The sequence below is a fragment of the Sardina pilchardus genome, chromosome 20 (assembly GCF_963854185.1).
Source record: "Sardina pilchardus chromosome 20, fSarPil1.1, whole genome shotgun sequence".
Taxonomy (NCBI): Eukaryota; Metazoa; Chordata; class Actinopteri; order Clupeiformes; family Clupeidae; genus Sardina; species Sardina pilchardus.
The window spans coordinates 31,571,068-31,586,006 of NC_085013.1; the positions used below are offsets into that span (position 1 = coordinate 31,571,068).

Sequence of the window (14,939 nt, forward strand, 5' to 3'; positions counted from 1 at the left end):
ACGGCAGGCAGTCTGCGCGTTTCTCTCATTGCGCCCTATTTGTACATACCATCGCCATATTTTTACGTGCGTGTTACGCCTAAAATGGGCGCAAAACGTTAGTACATCTGGCCCTAAGTGTGTTGTAGAATTGTAACTAGATTGCAAAGCAGCACTTTAGTTCAAGGTATGGGTACATGTGTTTTAGATATGGTACAAAAGCTTCAAGTTGTGTTACTTTAGTTTAAGGATGGATCTATTGTGTGCAAGCAACGGGCAAAAACTGTAATTAGCTGGGACGTTAGCTTCAGGTTAGCTTCAGGTTAGCCTCAGACCCAAATGCAGGGAGAGGCTATAGGTGAATGTTAGCTCCACCACGCATCTTACTCCTTCAACATGTCCATGTTTTTATGTGTGTGTGCGTGTGTGTGTGTGTGTTTGTGTGTGTGTGTGTGTGTGTTTGTGTGTGTTGTGTGTGTGTGTGTGTGTTAGCTCCACCACACATCTAAGTCCTTCAGAGTCATGGTGTTATTTATCCGCCCCAGATGAGTCATGGTGTTATTTATCCGCCCCAGATGAGTCATGGTGTTATTTATGATGAGTCATGGTGTTATTTATGATGAGTCATGTGTTATTTATGATGAGTCATGGTGTTATTTATGATGAGTCATGTGTTATTTATGATGAGTCATGGTGTTATTTATGATGAGTCATGGTGTTATTTATGATGAGTCATGGTGTTATTTATGATGAGTCATGTGTTATTTATGATGAGTCATGGTGATATGTATCTGCCCCAGATGAGTCATGGTGTTATTAATGATGAGTCATGGTGTTATTTATGATGAGTCATGTGTTATTTATGATGAGTCATGTGTTATTTATGATGAGTCATGGTGTTATTTATGATGAGTCATGGTGTTATTTATGATGAGTCATGTGTTATTTATGATGAGTCATGGTGATATGTATCTGCCCCAGATGAGTCATGGTGTTATTAATGATGAGTCATGGTGTTATTTATGATGAGTCATGGTGTTATTTATGATGAGTCATGGTGTTATTAATGATGAGTCATGTGTTATTTATGATGAGTCATGTGTTATTTATGATGAGTCATGGTGTTATTTATGATGAGTCATGATGTTATTTATGATGAGTCATGATGTTATTTATGATGAGTCATGGTGTTATTAATGATGAGTCATGGTGTTATTAATGATGAGTCATGGTGTTATTAATGATGAGTCATGGTGTTATTTATGATGAGTCATGTGTTATTTATGATGAGTCATGTGTTATTTATGATGAGTCATGGTGTTGTGTATCTGCCCCAGACGAGCGCATCTGCTCCCCTCCCTTCATGCTGCTGGACGAGCCGTGCGGCCCCGACACCCTGGAGCTGATGAAGCAGCAGGGCCTGACCTTCCCCTTTAGTGAGTACACACACACACACACACACACACACACACACACACACACACACACACACACACACACACACCTCACCTTCCCCTTTAGTGAGTACACACACACACACACACACACACACACACACACACACACACACACACACACCTCACCTTCCCCTTTAGTGAGTACACACACACACACACACACACACACACACACACACCTCACCTTCCCCTTTAGTGAGCACACACACACACACACACACACACACACACACACACACACACACACACCTCACCTTCCCCTTTAGTGAGTACACACACACACACACACACCTCACCTTCCCCTTTAGTGAGCACACACACACACACACACACACACACACACACACACACACACCTCACCTTCCCCTTTAGTGAGTACACACACACACACACACACACACACACACACACACACACACACACATACACACACACACACACACACACACACACACACACACACACACACACACACACACACACACACACACACACATACACACACACACATACCCATCTTTATCACCACCTGGGGACACCTGACAGAATGGTCACTCTTGGGGACACCACTTTCTAAGCATGGTACAGACAAGCCATTGCACAGGAGCATTGTATATGGGTTCAGTAATAAGCAAATCAGTTGAAATATAGAATACACACTTCATACCTGAAGTTAGTCTGACACCTGACTCCAGACCAGCTACAGGGGACAGGTGTCAGGTGGACAAAGTGAGGACTCTGGCCCCGCCCATAGTCACGCCCACCCAAGTGATGTCATCAACAAGCACAGTGCAATCTGGGGACCAACTACTGTATTTTCTTGGATATAATGAAAACCATTCTAAAGGAGCACATGTAATGTAAACCACATTTGCAATACTATAATACCATGAGTTTTGAGGATTTACTGTTGTTTTGGAGATACTCGTGAGACCTGCCTCATGACACCAAGTTGAAGCTAATAGGTATACACAAGGAAAGTAATGAAAACATTAGTAGCAATCAGCACATTTATTGGCTGCTTAATACAGTGCCAGAATGCACAACCACACTGCATTAGAACGTTATGAGGTAGACTGTTGTGATAGTTATAAGTACATTATTTCTGAAAGTGCTTAAGTAATGCTACAGTCATGTGAAAAAGCAGATCACTTCTTAATATCAAATACCTACTCAGGTATTGCAAATAATGAATATTGAATAATGAAAATAAAAAAAAAACAATAAAATGCATAAACAAATGTTGTCAGAATATTCTTAATGAACCTCGTCAACAAGGATACAACTTACCCTCTTCTCACATTCAACACACTTCAACATTATCACAATCATAAAGCCTGTCTGTATGAGCATGTACTGCTATATTAACAACAAAAGTACACAATTGACCCTCTCCCAACCTAAAATCATTTAAGTACTGTTAAAATAAAGTGCATGTACTATAATATCAAAATAAAAACATTGTTGACCCTCTGCCAACATAAAATATAAACAAGGATACTAAATAAGTACAGGGCATGTATTATTGTGTTGTCCTCTAAAATGCTTTGGTACAGGGCATGTATTGTGTGGTCCTATAAAATGCTCAAGCCCTGTTAACACATTCCCATCTCCCACCCCCAAACTCAACTTATGAAATTGCTATCAAAGGTTCTGTGTGGTTCTTTGGTAGGACACACAGCGGTTTTTCACATAGAACTTAACTGAGGTCCAGTCACGATATTTCAGTGCTTCAGGTGCTGATTTGATACAATCCATGCAGTCTGCCTTGCCAGGAGTTCTGCCTGTAGTTATGCATGTCATCAATGTCTTCTCAACAGCGCTGATTTCTGCTGGACTCCATGGTCTTCTCTTGCGGCAGGCTGTGAAATAGAATCACAACAAAGAATATCCAAATGACACTAATGAAATATGCTTAACCCAAAATATTCACGTTAATGTATCTTTCAAGGCTGATAATGGATGAATTGTTGTATAATGTTTTTAAAAGTTGGGTAACACTTTATTTTAATGTGTCGCTGTTACAGTGTACCTACTAGTGATGCGCGGGTCGGGTATTTTTTCAACCCGCGGGTCCCGCTTTTATGAAATTATTTGGCCCGCCCCAGCCCGCCCCAAACCACTGTATCTATTTTGACAACCCGCCCCCGCCCCGCGACTATTACATACTGGGCATTGTAAGTGCTTGGAAACATCGCCTGTAAACTGGCAACAACAAAGGCTATGATTATGAATATGAACGATAATCAGGTCATTATAACAAGATGATGGGCTACACATTTAAAAAATCTAGAAATACACAGCAAAAATCTACAAAGCAGCGTTTGTAATCTAGGCTAAACATTATAGCCTACGAAATACGTCCGAAATAAAACAAGGATTTGTATAGGAGATTGAGGCGGCTGAAAACGGAGAAGAATTTGAAGACAGTCAGTGTTGTTAATTTGCTCCTGGACAGATAAAGATTCATCAGTTTGGCTAACTTAGCCTACTTGTAAGCTACTTAGTGTAAATTGACATTTCAAATAGCCTATGACAGTTGAACAAACAAGTTATGCATGTTTGTGCAAAGTAACGTTATGTGGAGCCATATGGAGGAGGTGGCTCATTGAATTGAAAAGGTAGGTTAAGGAATTGTTTGGGAAATAATAACGGCTAGTCATTGCTGACGTAATGCATTATCAGAGTTCGTTTCTCTGTCATTATGCTGAGGAAAACAACATTAGCACTTGCCATTGAAAGCTAGCAGCAGCCTGTTGCTGTTCCTGTTGGATCCTGCAGCAAGCTGGCAACCGCGACTCAGAGGGGAGGGAGAGGCGATACGCCGCGCAACAGTATTTTGAAAGTAATTGCAGTGGGCTAGCCTACTCGTTTTGGCCACAATCCTACATACAGTTCATTTAATATAGGCTATAGGGAATTGCACACAACATACATGGATTTTAAAATGTAATTTTGTTTTTAATGACCCGCCCCAACCCGCCCCGCAAATAAAGTGATCATTTCTTTACCCGCCCCAACCCGACCGCGGGGTCCGCGGGTTACGGGCCGACCCGCGCATCACTAGTACCTACCTAATTAGGTAGTGGTACAACCTGTGTAACAACATGTACTATCACTATCATTGTACTTGCATTATGTATTTGTGGGTAGCTACATATACTGTAGTTGTAACATTGTAATACTGAATGCCTTTATAAAACTTTGCCTCTGATGAAAAATGTAGGCAAATTGGCAAAGGGCTGACCTGAGACCTGCTGGATGGGGTAAATCTGCTCATGGTAGATTTTATATACAAACCAGTCAAGGCCTCATTGTCTTCAGGGACATGTAACAGCTATGCTGCTGCAACCTTGTTACTCTTTGATACAGTGGAATAAACCTAATTAGTGTACAACTTAATTACTTACATGTACATATGCCATGTATGCTGTGTCTTCAATGTCTTGGAACAGGTCTACTAAGTCACTACATAGTACATATATCAACTGTGTTGGTACACACTAAATACTCTTTAATACAGTGGAACAAATCCATTAAAATAAAGTACCAGATAAGTACTGTACATACATCCATATTACATGTATGTCCTCTTGTGTCCCAATGACACAACATACATGTAATATGTACATGTAAGTACATAACTGGTACACTTCATTTCAATGGGTTTATGCCACTGTCAAAGAGCAATGAGTGTGTACCAACACAGTTCATACATGTGCTACGTAGGGTAATGGCAGACGTTCCACGACATCAAAGACACAACATACATGTCATATGTGCGTGCAAGTAATTAACTGGTACACTTAACAGGTTTACTCCACTGTATCAAAGAGTAACAAAGGTGTAGCAGTGCAGCTGTTACATGTGCACTAAGGACAATGAGGCAGTAAGAAAATTCAGTATCAAGCAGACAAAAGCAGCTTAAGAGATTATAAAACATGGTAAGACATTTATTAGCTAACAACAGTTTCAAGACTACGGCCGGAGACTCAGTGTAGCACACCGCTTAGGGCGATGGCCGATTGAGCCTCCCGGGCTGTGTAGTCTCTCTGCATTTAAAGGCCTTGCCTCTTCCTGATTCAATCAAGAAGAAAGGCCTCATCAGCAACGATCAGTCACACAGTCACAAGGCAGTTGCATCATCAACAAATTTTCGAAAGGTCACATGGGTAGTTGGTTGACAAGTTTTGGCGTGATCAGAAGCTGATGTTCATGCTTAAAGTAAATGATAAAATATTTCTACAACAAGGCCTTGACTGGAGCTAAGAATGGTTTGTATATTAAATCTATCATGACCAGATTTACCCCATCTAACAGGTCAGCCCTTTGCCTCCGATGAAAAATGTAGGCAAATTGGCAAAGTTTTGTAAAAGCACTCAGTATTACAACGTAACAACTATATGTAGGTACCCACAAATACATAATGCAAGTACAATGATAGTACCTGATAGTACATGTTGTTACACAGGTTGTATCACTGTACCTAATTAGGTAGGTACACTGTAACAGCGACACCCTAACTAAAGTGTTACCTTTGCTTGATCACAAACCCCATCATCTGATACAATAGTTTTGAACGGGCTACATACGTTTCTATCAGAACACAAACATCCATCATACTTACATATCTTGGATGCTGTGTCTGGAACATCGGAGTTCAGTTCATCACATTTGCTTTGGCTCTTCATCTTTGATGTGCCTAAAAACAATTTTGAGAAGGGCAAACAAGTTTTTTTTTAAATGAATCTGTATGAAAACACTTTTGTAAAGAGGGGAAGCAATTTCATTTGATTTATGATGATACATTACCTTTAGTTTAAATGTTGCTAATGAATGGTTTTGGTTATTGGTGGTTACACAATTACTCCCTCGCAATTGAGAGCTCCTGTAAGTGATTCTGTATGTGTATTTGAACACATTGCGATGTGAAATGCTACAATCAGCTTACAAATGTTTGTGAAAAGGTCTTAGTGAGTTAGGAGTCCTCTTGACTATTTCTAATCTATCCCAGACTTTTGCTACTTTTAGGGCTAAAATAGTTACTCCGCAGCTGACAGTTGCATTGTGGCAACGTTGTGAGCATGTACTGCATAAGTCATCGCGGCATAGTTGAATAACGTGGTGGCTACGCACATTCGTAAATCGTTAGGATGTGGTGGCTACATTTCTTGTCCATACCTAAAGTTACGTGCAGAAGACTTCCTGGGGATGTCTATTATGTTGCTACAGCATCCTCTGAAAGTTAGGAGTTACTTTTAGCCTTAAGATTCTTTGTGAATATGGCCCCTGCTGTTTCCGATGACATTTATTTATCAGTTAGGCATGAACAAAACCTTACTCACGTTTCTTAGCAGCTGAACCTGGATCATCTGACTCTTCCTCTGATTGCCTGCAGTCTTTCTTCTTTGAAGTGCCTGCGTTTCAGACATCAAAATCAGCATCAAGGTTCAACACCTTCAAGACAACCTGCAAGCATTCAAATTACCCTTAATACTTACGTTTCTTAGCAGCTGAACCTGGATCCTCTGACTCGTCCTCTGATTGCCAGCTGTGTTTCTTCTTTGAAGTGCCTGCGTTTCAGACATTAAAATCAGCATCATGTTCAACACCTTCAAGACAACATGCAAGCATTCAAATTGCCCTTAAAGGGATATTCCGCCATTTTTGGAAATACGCTCATTTTCCACCTCCCCTCGAGCAAAACAATCGATATTTACCTTGTTCCCGTTCGTCCAGCCATTCTGTGAGTCTGGCGATACAACTTTTAGCTTCAGCCTAGCATAGATCATTGAATCGGATTAGACCATTAGCCTCTCGCCTGCTAGCTTCATGTTTAAAAGTGACTAAGATTTCTGGTAATTTTCCCATTTAAAACGTGTCTCCTCTTAAGTTAGAAAGTGCAATAAGACCAACTGAAAATGAAACCTGGCGTTTTTCTAGGCTGATTTGACATGGAACTACACTCTCATCTGGCGTAATAGTCAAGGCAACTTGCAAACTACTGGCACTACTACTGCTTGTTGTCTATGGGGACTATTTTCAGATGCTGCGTACGATATCACTGCGCCTATGGTACGTTTGCAAGTTGCCTTGATTATTACACCAGATGAGAGTGTAGTTCCATGTCAAATCAGCCTAGAAAAACGCCAGGTTTCATTTTGAGTTGGTCTTATTGCACTTTCTAACTTGAGAGGAGACACGTTTTAAATGGGAAAATTACCAGAAATCTTAGTCACTTTTAAACATGAAGCTAGCAGGCGAGAAGCTAATGGTCTAATCCGATTCAATGATCTATGCTAGGCTGAAGCTAAAAGTTGTATCGCCAGACTCACAGAATGGCTGGACGAACGGGATCAAGGTAAATATCGATTGTTTTGCTCGAAGGGAGGTGGAAAATGAGCGTATTTCCAAAAATGGCGGAATATCCCTTTAATACTTACGTTTCTTAGCAGCTGAACCTGGATCTTCTGACTCTTCCTCTGATTGCCTGCAGTGTTTCTTCTTTGAAGTGCCTGCGTTTAAGACATTAAAATCAGCATCAAGGTTCAACACCTTCAAGAGATTAAGAGATTAAGTTAGAAGCGACCAAACACCTCCACGTTTTCCCTCTTAAAATACAGTTACACGAGTAGTCACAGTATGATGAGACAAAACAGAATGTGGCACATTTCTATGCGGGTAAGAGGGATAACTATAATGTGTGGCGGAATAACACTTGGGAGCACTTTGACTCGGCGCAGTAAAATCCTCACTCCAAAGTGAAACTGAGAGTGCAAGAATGATGATATTTCTGCGCCGAGTCGAAATGCTCCCAAGAGCTATTCCACCACACACTATAGTTATCCCTCTTACCCGCATAGAATGCGCCACGTTTTACTTAATCTCACCATACTTGGTCGTGTGACTACTCATGTAACTGTATTTTAATAGGGAAAAGGTGGAGGTGTTTGATCGCTTCTAACTTCATCTCTGTTTGGATCCTAATGAATTAACTGGGCTAGCTAAGTGCTATCAAAGTAGCGCCGCACGCCGGAGCCAGTGAGTGCACGCATTGAAACGCGAGATGTATGCATCAACTCATCTAGGTTAAGGGAATAACATAGTTTAATATGAAAACACGCTGGAGTCTTTCTTCCTTTAATACTTACGCTTCTTAGCAGCTGAACCTGGATCCTCTGACTCGTCCTCTGATTGCCTGCAGTGTTTCTTCTTTGAAGTGCCTGCGTTTCGGACATTAAAATCAGCATCATGTTCAACACCTTAAAGACAACCTGCAAGCATTCATATTACCCTTAAAAGGAACACTAAGTTTTTACATATTAAAGTATGTTATTCCCTTAACGAAGACGAGTTGATACATACCTCTCGCGTTTCAATGCGTGCACTCACTGGCTCTGGCGCGCAGTGCTACTTAGCTAGCCCAGTTAATTCATTAGGATCCAAACAGAGATTAAGTTAGAAGCGACCAAACACCTCCACGTTTTCCCTCTTAAAATACAGTTACACGAGTAGTCACAGTATGGTGAGACAAAACAGAATGTGGCACATTTCTATGCGGGTAAGAGGGATAACTATAATGTGTGGCGGAATAACACTTGGGAGCACTTTGACTCGGCGCAGTAATATCCTCACTCCAAAGTGAAACTGAGAGTGCAAGAGTGATGATATTTCTGCGCCGAGTCGAAATGCTCCCAAGAGTTATTCCACCACACACTATAGTTATCCCTCTTACCCGCATAGAATGCGCCACGTTTTACTTAATCTCACCATACTTGGTCGTGTGACTACTCATGTAACTGTATTTTAATAGGGAAAAGGTGGAGGTGTTTGATCGCTTCTAACTTCATCTCTGTTTGGATCCTAATGAATGAACTAGGCTAGCTAAGTGCTTTCAAAGTAGCGCCGCACGCCAGAGCCAGTGAGTGCACGCACTGAAACGCGAGATGTATGCATCAACTCATCTAGGTTAAGGGAATAACATAGTTTAATATGAAAACACGCTGGAGTCTTCCTTTAATACTTACGCTTCTTAGCAGCTGAACCTGGATCCTCTGACTCGTCCTCTGATTGCCTGCAGTGTTTCTTCTTTGAAGTGCCTGCGTTTCAGACATTAAAATCAGCATCATGTTCAACACCTTCAAGACAACATGCAAGCATTCAAATTACCCGTAAAACTCACTTTTCTTAGCAGCTGAAGGTAGGTAGGATGTAGAAGATGGGCTTAGTTCTTCGCCTGTCAGTTCGCTTTCTGAATGGTCACTCTCCTCTGGAATGGTTTCTAAAGCACATCAATCAGAAACTTGTGAAATCTACTAAATGTGTAAATCATAGTGAGAATAACATTAACCTTCAACATCATAATTACCATTGGGATCAATCTGAATTTCATCCAAATTCTTTCCTTTGTAGTCCATTAAGCACCCTCTTTCTATGGCCATCAGGACTTTACTAACTTTAGCCAGCTGTAGTGTTCCTTCTGGCAGGCGATAGAACTTGCGGTGGACTGCGATGTTGTGGCCCAAAAAATCAGCCAATTGATCCATTTCTGTATCCATGAGGTTCAAAACCTTGGAAAGTGTGGATACATGTTTCCTTAATTTCGTAGAGGATAAGCACTCTGGGTATTTGGCTTGGCACTCGTTTGCAAACTGGTGAATGCACTTGTATCCTCGTATAAATGTATCTTGCCTAGGTCTGGCAAAAAAGTAGATGTTATTTTCGAGAACGTCACAGGATGCACGAGTCTTCACTAACAATTCCATGGACGCCTGCATTGCTGGGGTTAGCAGTAGAGAGACCTTCCTGTCTCTCTTCCCACGAATTTCAATCCTTTTGAAGTGTTCGCACAGCTTCTTCTCTAGAGCAGTTAGAGCCTCAGCTACATCTGCATGCAATGGCACATCAGTTTCAGTGAAGGCAGTTAGGTGCATTTTTGACACCTCCCCCTCTCTTCTACGGTTGAACAGTATGAGCTGAGCGAGGGTTACTTCAGCTAAATCAACCCAGTTGCTTGATGATTCCTTGTTTGTTAGCTGTTGGTATACATCTTTTTGTTTTTGATCCATGTACATGTGCATTTTTTTAACATCTTCGGTGAATGGCAGCAGTTGTGGGTTGTTCCACTTCGCTTCTGAAAGTGTTTTCAGTGCAGATGAGGAAACCTTTTCATTCCAGCATGTTCGGTACATTTGTTTGAAGTGTTGTGCATTTTCAACAATTTTCTTTTTCCCCGATATCATTGCATGACATTCAATAATGCTCGCAATCTTCTGCAAGCTGTGGCCTAATATTAAAGCCAGTGAAGGGATTTTGAAAGAATTAGAGTTACTGTCAAAGCCTGCCACATGCTTCACAGCATTCACAACATGGGGAAAGTTTGACGGAAGAATGAAATCCTCCATTGTCTGCATTTGGGATTCCTGTCTACCTGCTGACAGCAGTCTTCCAACCTCCCTCATCTTTTGCCTAATGTATTCGTGTTTTGAAGGATCATGGCCAATTTTGTTAAACATTTGCTCTCCCATCTTTACAATCCACACATCATTTTGATTGCACAGCTCCTCTGAGTCTGGAACATAATCGTCCTCACTGCCACTGTCTTCACTGATGGTCAAAGAATCTCTGGGAATGCCCAGCATCTCTTTTGTGAGCTTCAGATAGAAAAACAAAGATTCATTTTAAAGCAATGTTTAGAAAATGTTGCAGTCTGCTGACTGATATTAAAAAGCTGTGATTTAGTCAAATACCAGGTATGAATGAGAGTAATAGGAGTATCTATTAAATGTAATCTATTAACACTATGACATAACATATCACCACATATGATAAAACATAACTCATTCATTAACATCGAGACAACATTGCACAACAAATACACAAAACACAATCTGTTCTCCCATATTTCACTGGGTCAAGTAGTCTTACATTATCACTTACAAACACACTTTCCGTTCGCTGTAGCTCTGGAACAAATTCTGAACCACTGTTCTGTGGAGGACAAGAACACATAGGAGGACATCAAATATATACACTATATTGCCAAAAGTATTGCGTCATCTGCCTTTACCCCCATATGAACTTCAGTCACATCCTGCTCTTAATCCATAGGGCTAAATATGACACCCTTTGCTGCTATAACAGCTTCAGCTCTTCTGGGAAGGCTTTCCACAAGGTTTAGGAGTGTGTTTATGGGCATTTTTGACCATTCCTTCAGAAGCGCATTTGTGAAGTCACACACTGACTCTCAGTCTCCCCTTTAATTCATCCCAAGGGTGTTCTATTGGGTTGAGGTCAGGGCTCTGTGCAGGCCAGTCACGTTCATCCACACCAAACTCTGTCATCCATGTCTGTATGGACCTTGCTTGGTGCACTGGTACACAGTCATGTTGGAACAGCAAATGGTCATCCCCAAACTGTTCCAAAAAGTTGGGAGCATGGAATTGTCCAAAATCTCTTTTGCCGAGAGGCCAGCTCAGGGATGGCCCCTTCCTGTTCCAACATGACTGTGCACCAGCGTACAAAGCAAGGTCCATAAAGACATGAATGACAGAGTTTGGTGTGGATGAACTTGACTGGCCTGCACAGAGTCCTGACCTCAACCCAATAGAATACCTTTGAGATGGATTAGAGCGCAGACTAGGGCTGCACGATATATCTAAAATATATCGCTATCGCGATATCAATGCTTGCGATGGACGTACCGCAAAGATTACTTAATTTTCGATACAATTTGATACATTTTCTGTGCCAAATGCGGCCCGCCACCTCATTTCATATGGCCCGCGAGAGCTTAAAGGATCTGATACAGTATGTGGCCCGCGAGAGCTTTAAAGGTCTGATACAGTTTTTGCGTAGGCAATAATACACTGCAATATACAATGCACGCGTGTGAGACTGACAGGGAGGCCACATCAACCACCTTCCATGATCAGTGCAACTGGCTACATCAGATGTGATAGCAACGCGTAGGCTACGTGTGAAAACAAAATAGAGTTCCAAACTATTTTAGCAAACGGAGCGCCTAAATTACGCGCTCGGTTTAGCCTGCCTGTGAAACGCATAATAGTTTGAAGTGCGTGTGCTTCTTTGAGAGGGGAATCGATGCAAGTTACTTTGATTTCAATTGGTAGTTGTAAACTACGTGATACGTTTACGTCTACGTTTAAATAGCATGTATAGCCTAATTGTGTGTAGTCCTATTATCCAAAAAATCCAACTCTAAGTCCTTGCGAATCGAGCGAGTGATTGTTTGGCCAAAAGCAAAAGTAAGCCTATCTTCCGACCGAGAAGAGGTGCATTCAGATCAGGCAAGCAGAGGTAGGCTTGAAGTTTGTGGTAATCGCTGTTGCTTTGCATTTTCATTTCAGTTTAAAACGAACAACGCAGAATCCACACAACACCTTTCAACTTTAAAACTTCAAAGAAAAAGTCCACCGGGACCGTTCGCTTCTATGTGTATGGGATGGTGTAGTGACGCATTTCATATGGATGCACTTTTTGACATGTCAGTTAGCCTACTCGTTTGCATCACTGGCTAGATGTAAAACTGAATTTCGTTACTGGTATTTCACTTGCGCAATGACCGTAAAGTTGAAAATACTCGAATCTAAAAACTCAGATATATGGGGGAAAAAAAAGAAAAAAAAATGGCATGACCATTTTCCTGACTGACCAGTGACCCTCATTGAAAAGTCAAACTGGAACTGACAGTGGTTTTTGTTTTGTTTTTACAAAACACGACAACCAAAAAAAAACATGTTGGAATGGAATCAATGCATTTCTTTTTTAATAGTCTGCATCAGTCTATGCTAGAAGCAAGTAGAATGGAGAAAAACATGAAATGTTTAAATATCGCAAATTATATTGTTATCGCAGTACTCAATAATGTTATCGCATATCGCATGTTTTCCTAATATCGTGCAGCCCTAGCGCAGACTGAGAGTCAGTCTCCTCATCAAACATCAATGTGTGACCTCACAAAATCCCAAAAACACACTCCTAAACCTTGTGGAAAGCCTTCCCAGAAGAGTTGAAGCTGTTATAGCTACAGAGAGTGGACCTACGTCATATGAAACCCTATGGATTAAGAATAGGATGTGACTGAAGTTCATATCGGCGTCAAGGCAGGTGACCCAATACTTTTGGCAATATACTATAGCAATCACATAAGACCGGACAATATACAGAGAATCAGGTCCAAACATATTTCCGTTAGCACACAACAGGAGATTGTCCAGGTTGGACGTGTTATCTCCTGGAGGAAACACTGAGTGACTTAACATATTTAGAATGTAAATTACTTACATTTCGTACTTTTGTTGTTCTTTTTGGGCCTTCCGTTTTGTATCCCGATTCTGCATCGCTCTCCTGCTTCTCCATGGTGGTCTGTAACAAACATATGAGCTATAAAATGATCATCTAATTCCACTTCATGCCCATCAAGAATGCCAAATCTCAAGAATGATTTTATTGCATTAACAATAATGATTGCTCTTTCTTCTCATCAAAGTGCAAAAGAACACTGTATGTCTAGTTAATTTGCATTCTGCCATCTTTAGCTACAATCAATGTGCAACTGAAGAAAACAATCTCCCAAATCACATTTTTTTTTATTCTACTCGAATTTAGAAAGCAATACTGGTTATAGTTATTACATAACTACCAGAGACATGTTGCCACTGAATAATGATATTTTAATTAAACAAATGTAAGGCAAGCCAAAAGCTTGACTTGCTTTGTGTGTAACAGTCATCTACAGTGTGCCTCCATCTCTAAGTCTTGGGTCTACAGCAGTTAATTGCATTAAATGGTGTATTATTGGTTTAATAAGAGCAACATCATCCTTTTATATTACAATTTTGACTCATCCCATATACAATTTATTTAGAGAATTGTTTAGAAAACATTACTGTGATGTGCAAACTAATGACAGTGCAGCTGTCAACTATACCATTTTATCATACCGGGATTCACACTTTGAGTGATGCTGGCGCAAAACTAACATCCGTTTTAAGAACCTCTCGTTGGCACTATGCAATAGAAAAGAAAAGCATGCATTTTTACTCCATTACACTAATAATAGTGCAACACATATAATTATACATCAATATGTTAGCCCAAATTTAGTCTGGAATAAACATGACTATAGGAATACAAGTAAAAGGCTTACCTTGTCATTTTACATGCTCAACAAGTAATATCTAAGGAGATAATAATAGAAGAATATAAGACTGACATCATGGGGGGGAAACAACTGAACAGCTCTAGTCTAATGTCTGTATAACTAGGCTGTTAAGCTACGTTGTCATTATGATAGCTCGCTAAAGTATTAACTTATTAACAGTAGCAAGGTCTCTACTTTTTCGATAACACTGTTAGCTTGCTAACGTGTTTACTTCATTAACATGCTGTCTGGTTTTAGGCAACGTTAGGTGAGCTTGACAACGTGCAGAGATGTCCCCTGTTAGACCATCTATGCTAACCTACGGTCATTTGCTAACG

General features: G+C 40.7%; 2 protein-coding genes and 1 long non-coding RNA gene across 6 annotated transcripts in view; 1 reads left to right on the top strand and 2 right to left on the bottom strand.

Annotated features, from left to right (window-relative positions):
* The window catches only part of itpk1b (inositol-tetrakisphosphate 1-kinase b), a 58,036-nt gene that overhangs the window by 21,909 nt on the left and 21,188 nt on the right, over positions 1-14,939 (top strand). For both annotated transcript variants that reach the window (XM_062522566.1, XM_062522567.1), the window contains one exon: positions 1,317-1,415. In XM_062522566.1, the coding sequence (XP_062378550.1) occupies positions 1,317-1,415 (99 nt within the window). The remainder of the gene's footprint in view (positions 1-1,316; positions 1,416-14,939) is intronic.
* On the bottom strand, positions 1,987-10,353 carry LOC134067695 (neurofilament heavy polypeptide-like). 3 transcript variants are annotated; one of them, XM_062523098.1, is made up of 9 exons: positions 9,805-10,353; positions 9,619-9,717; positions 9,464-9,535; positions 8,588-8,659; positions 7,880-7,951; positions 6,938-7,009; positions 6,782-6,853; positions 6,064-6,138; positions 1,987-3,298 (listed from the first exon to the last, which is right to left on the bottom strand). In XM_062523098.1, exons 1-9 carry the CDS (start codon positions 10,211-10,213, stop codon positions 3,081-3,083), a joined length of 1,161 nt encoding a protein of 386 aa, XP_062379082.1. In that variant the 5' UTR covers positions 10,214-10,353; the 3' UTR covers positions 1,987-3,080. The 3 variants fall into 3 exon arrangements, with proteins under 3 accessions (XP_062379082.1, XP_062379083.1, XP_062379084.1); XM_062523099.1 differs by lacking the exon at positions 7,880-7,951; XM_062523100.1 differs by lacking the exons at positions 6,938-7,009; positions 7,880-7,951.
* On the bottom strand, positions 10,417-13,825 carry LOC134067809 (uncharacterized). Its single transcript, XR_009936562.1, has 3 exons — positions 13,743-13,825; positions 11,376-11,426; positions 10,417-11,089 (listed from the first exon to the last, which is right to left on the bottom strand). It is a non-coding gene; the product is annotated as an uncharacterized LOC134067809 (long non-coding RNA).

What these genes read in the sequence shown, in the direction of transcription:
- LOC134067695 (XM_062523098.1), bottom strand. Translation starts at nt 10,213, where the DNA reads ATGCAGGCGTCCATGGAATTGTTAGTGAAGACTCGTGCATCCTGTGAC. An exon ending in AATTCAGATTGATCCCAATG is followed by an intron (nt 9,718 to 9,804) that starts GTAATTATGATG and finishes GATGTGCTTTAG; the next exon opens with AAACCATTCCAGAGGAGAGT. An exon ending in AGACACAGCATCCAAGATAT is followed by an intron (nt 3,299 to 6,063) that starts GTAAGTATGATG and finishes TCTATTTCACAG; the next exon opens with CCTGCCGCAAGAGAAGACCA.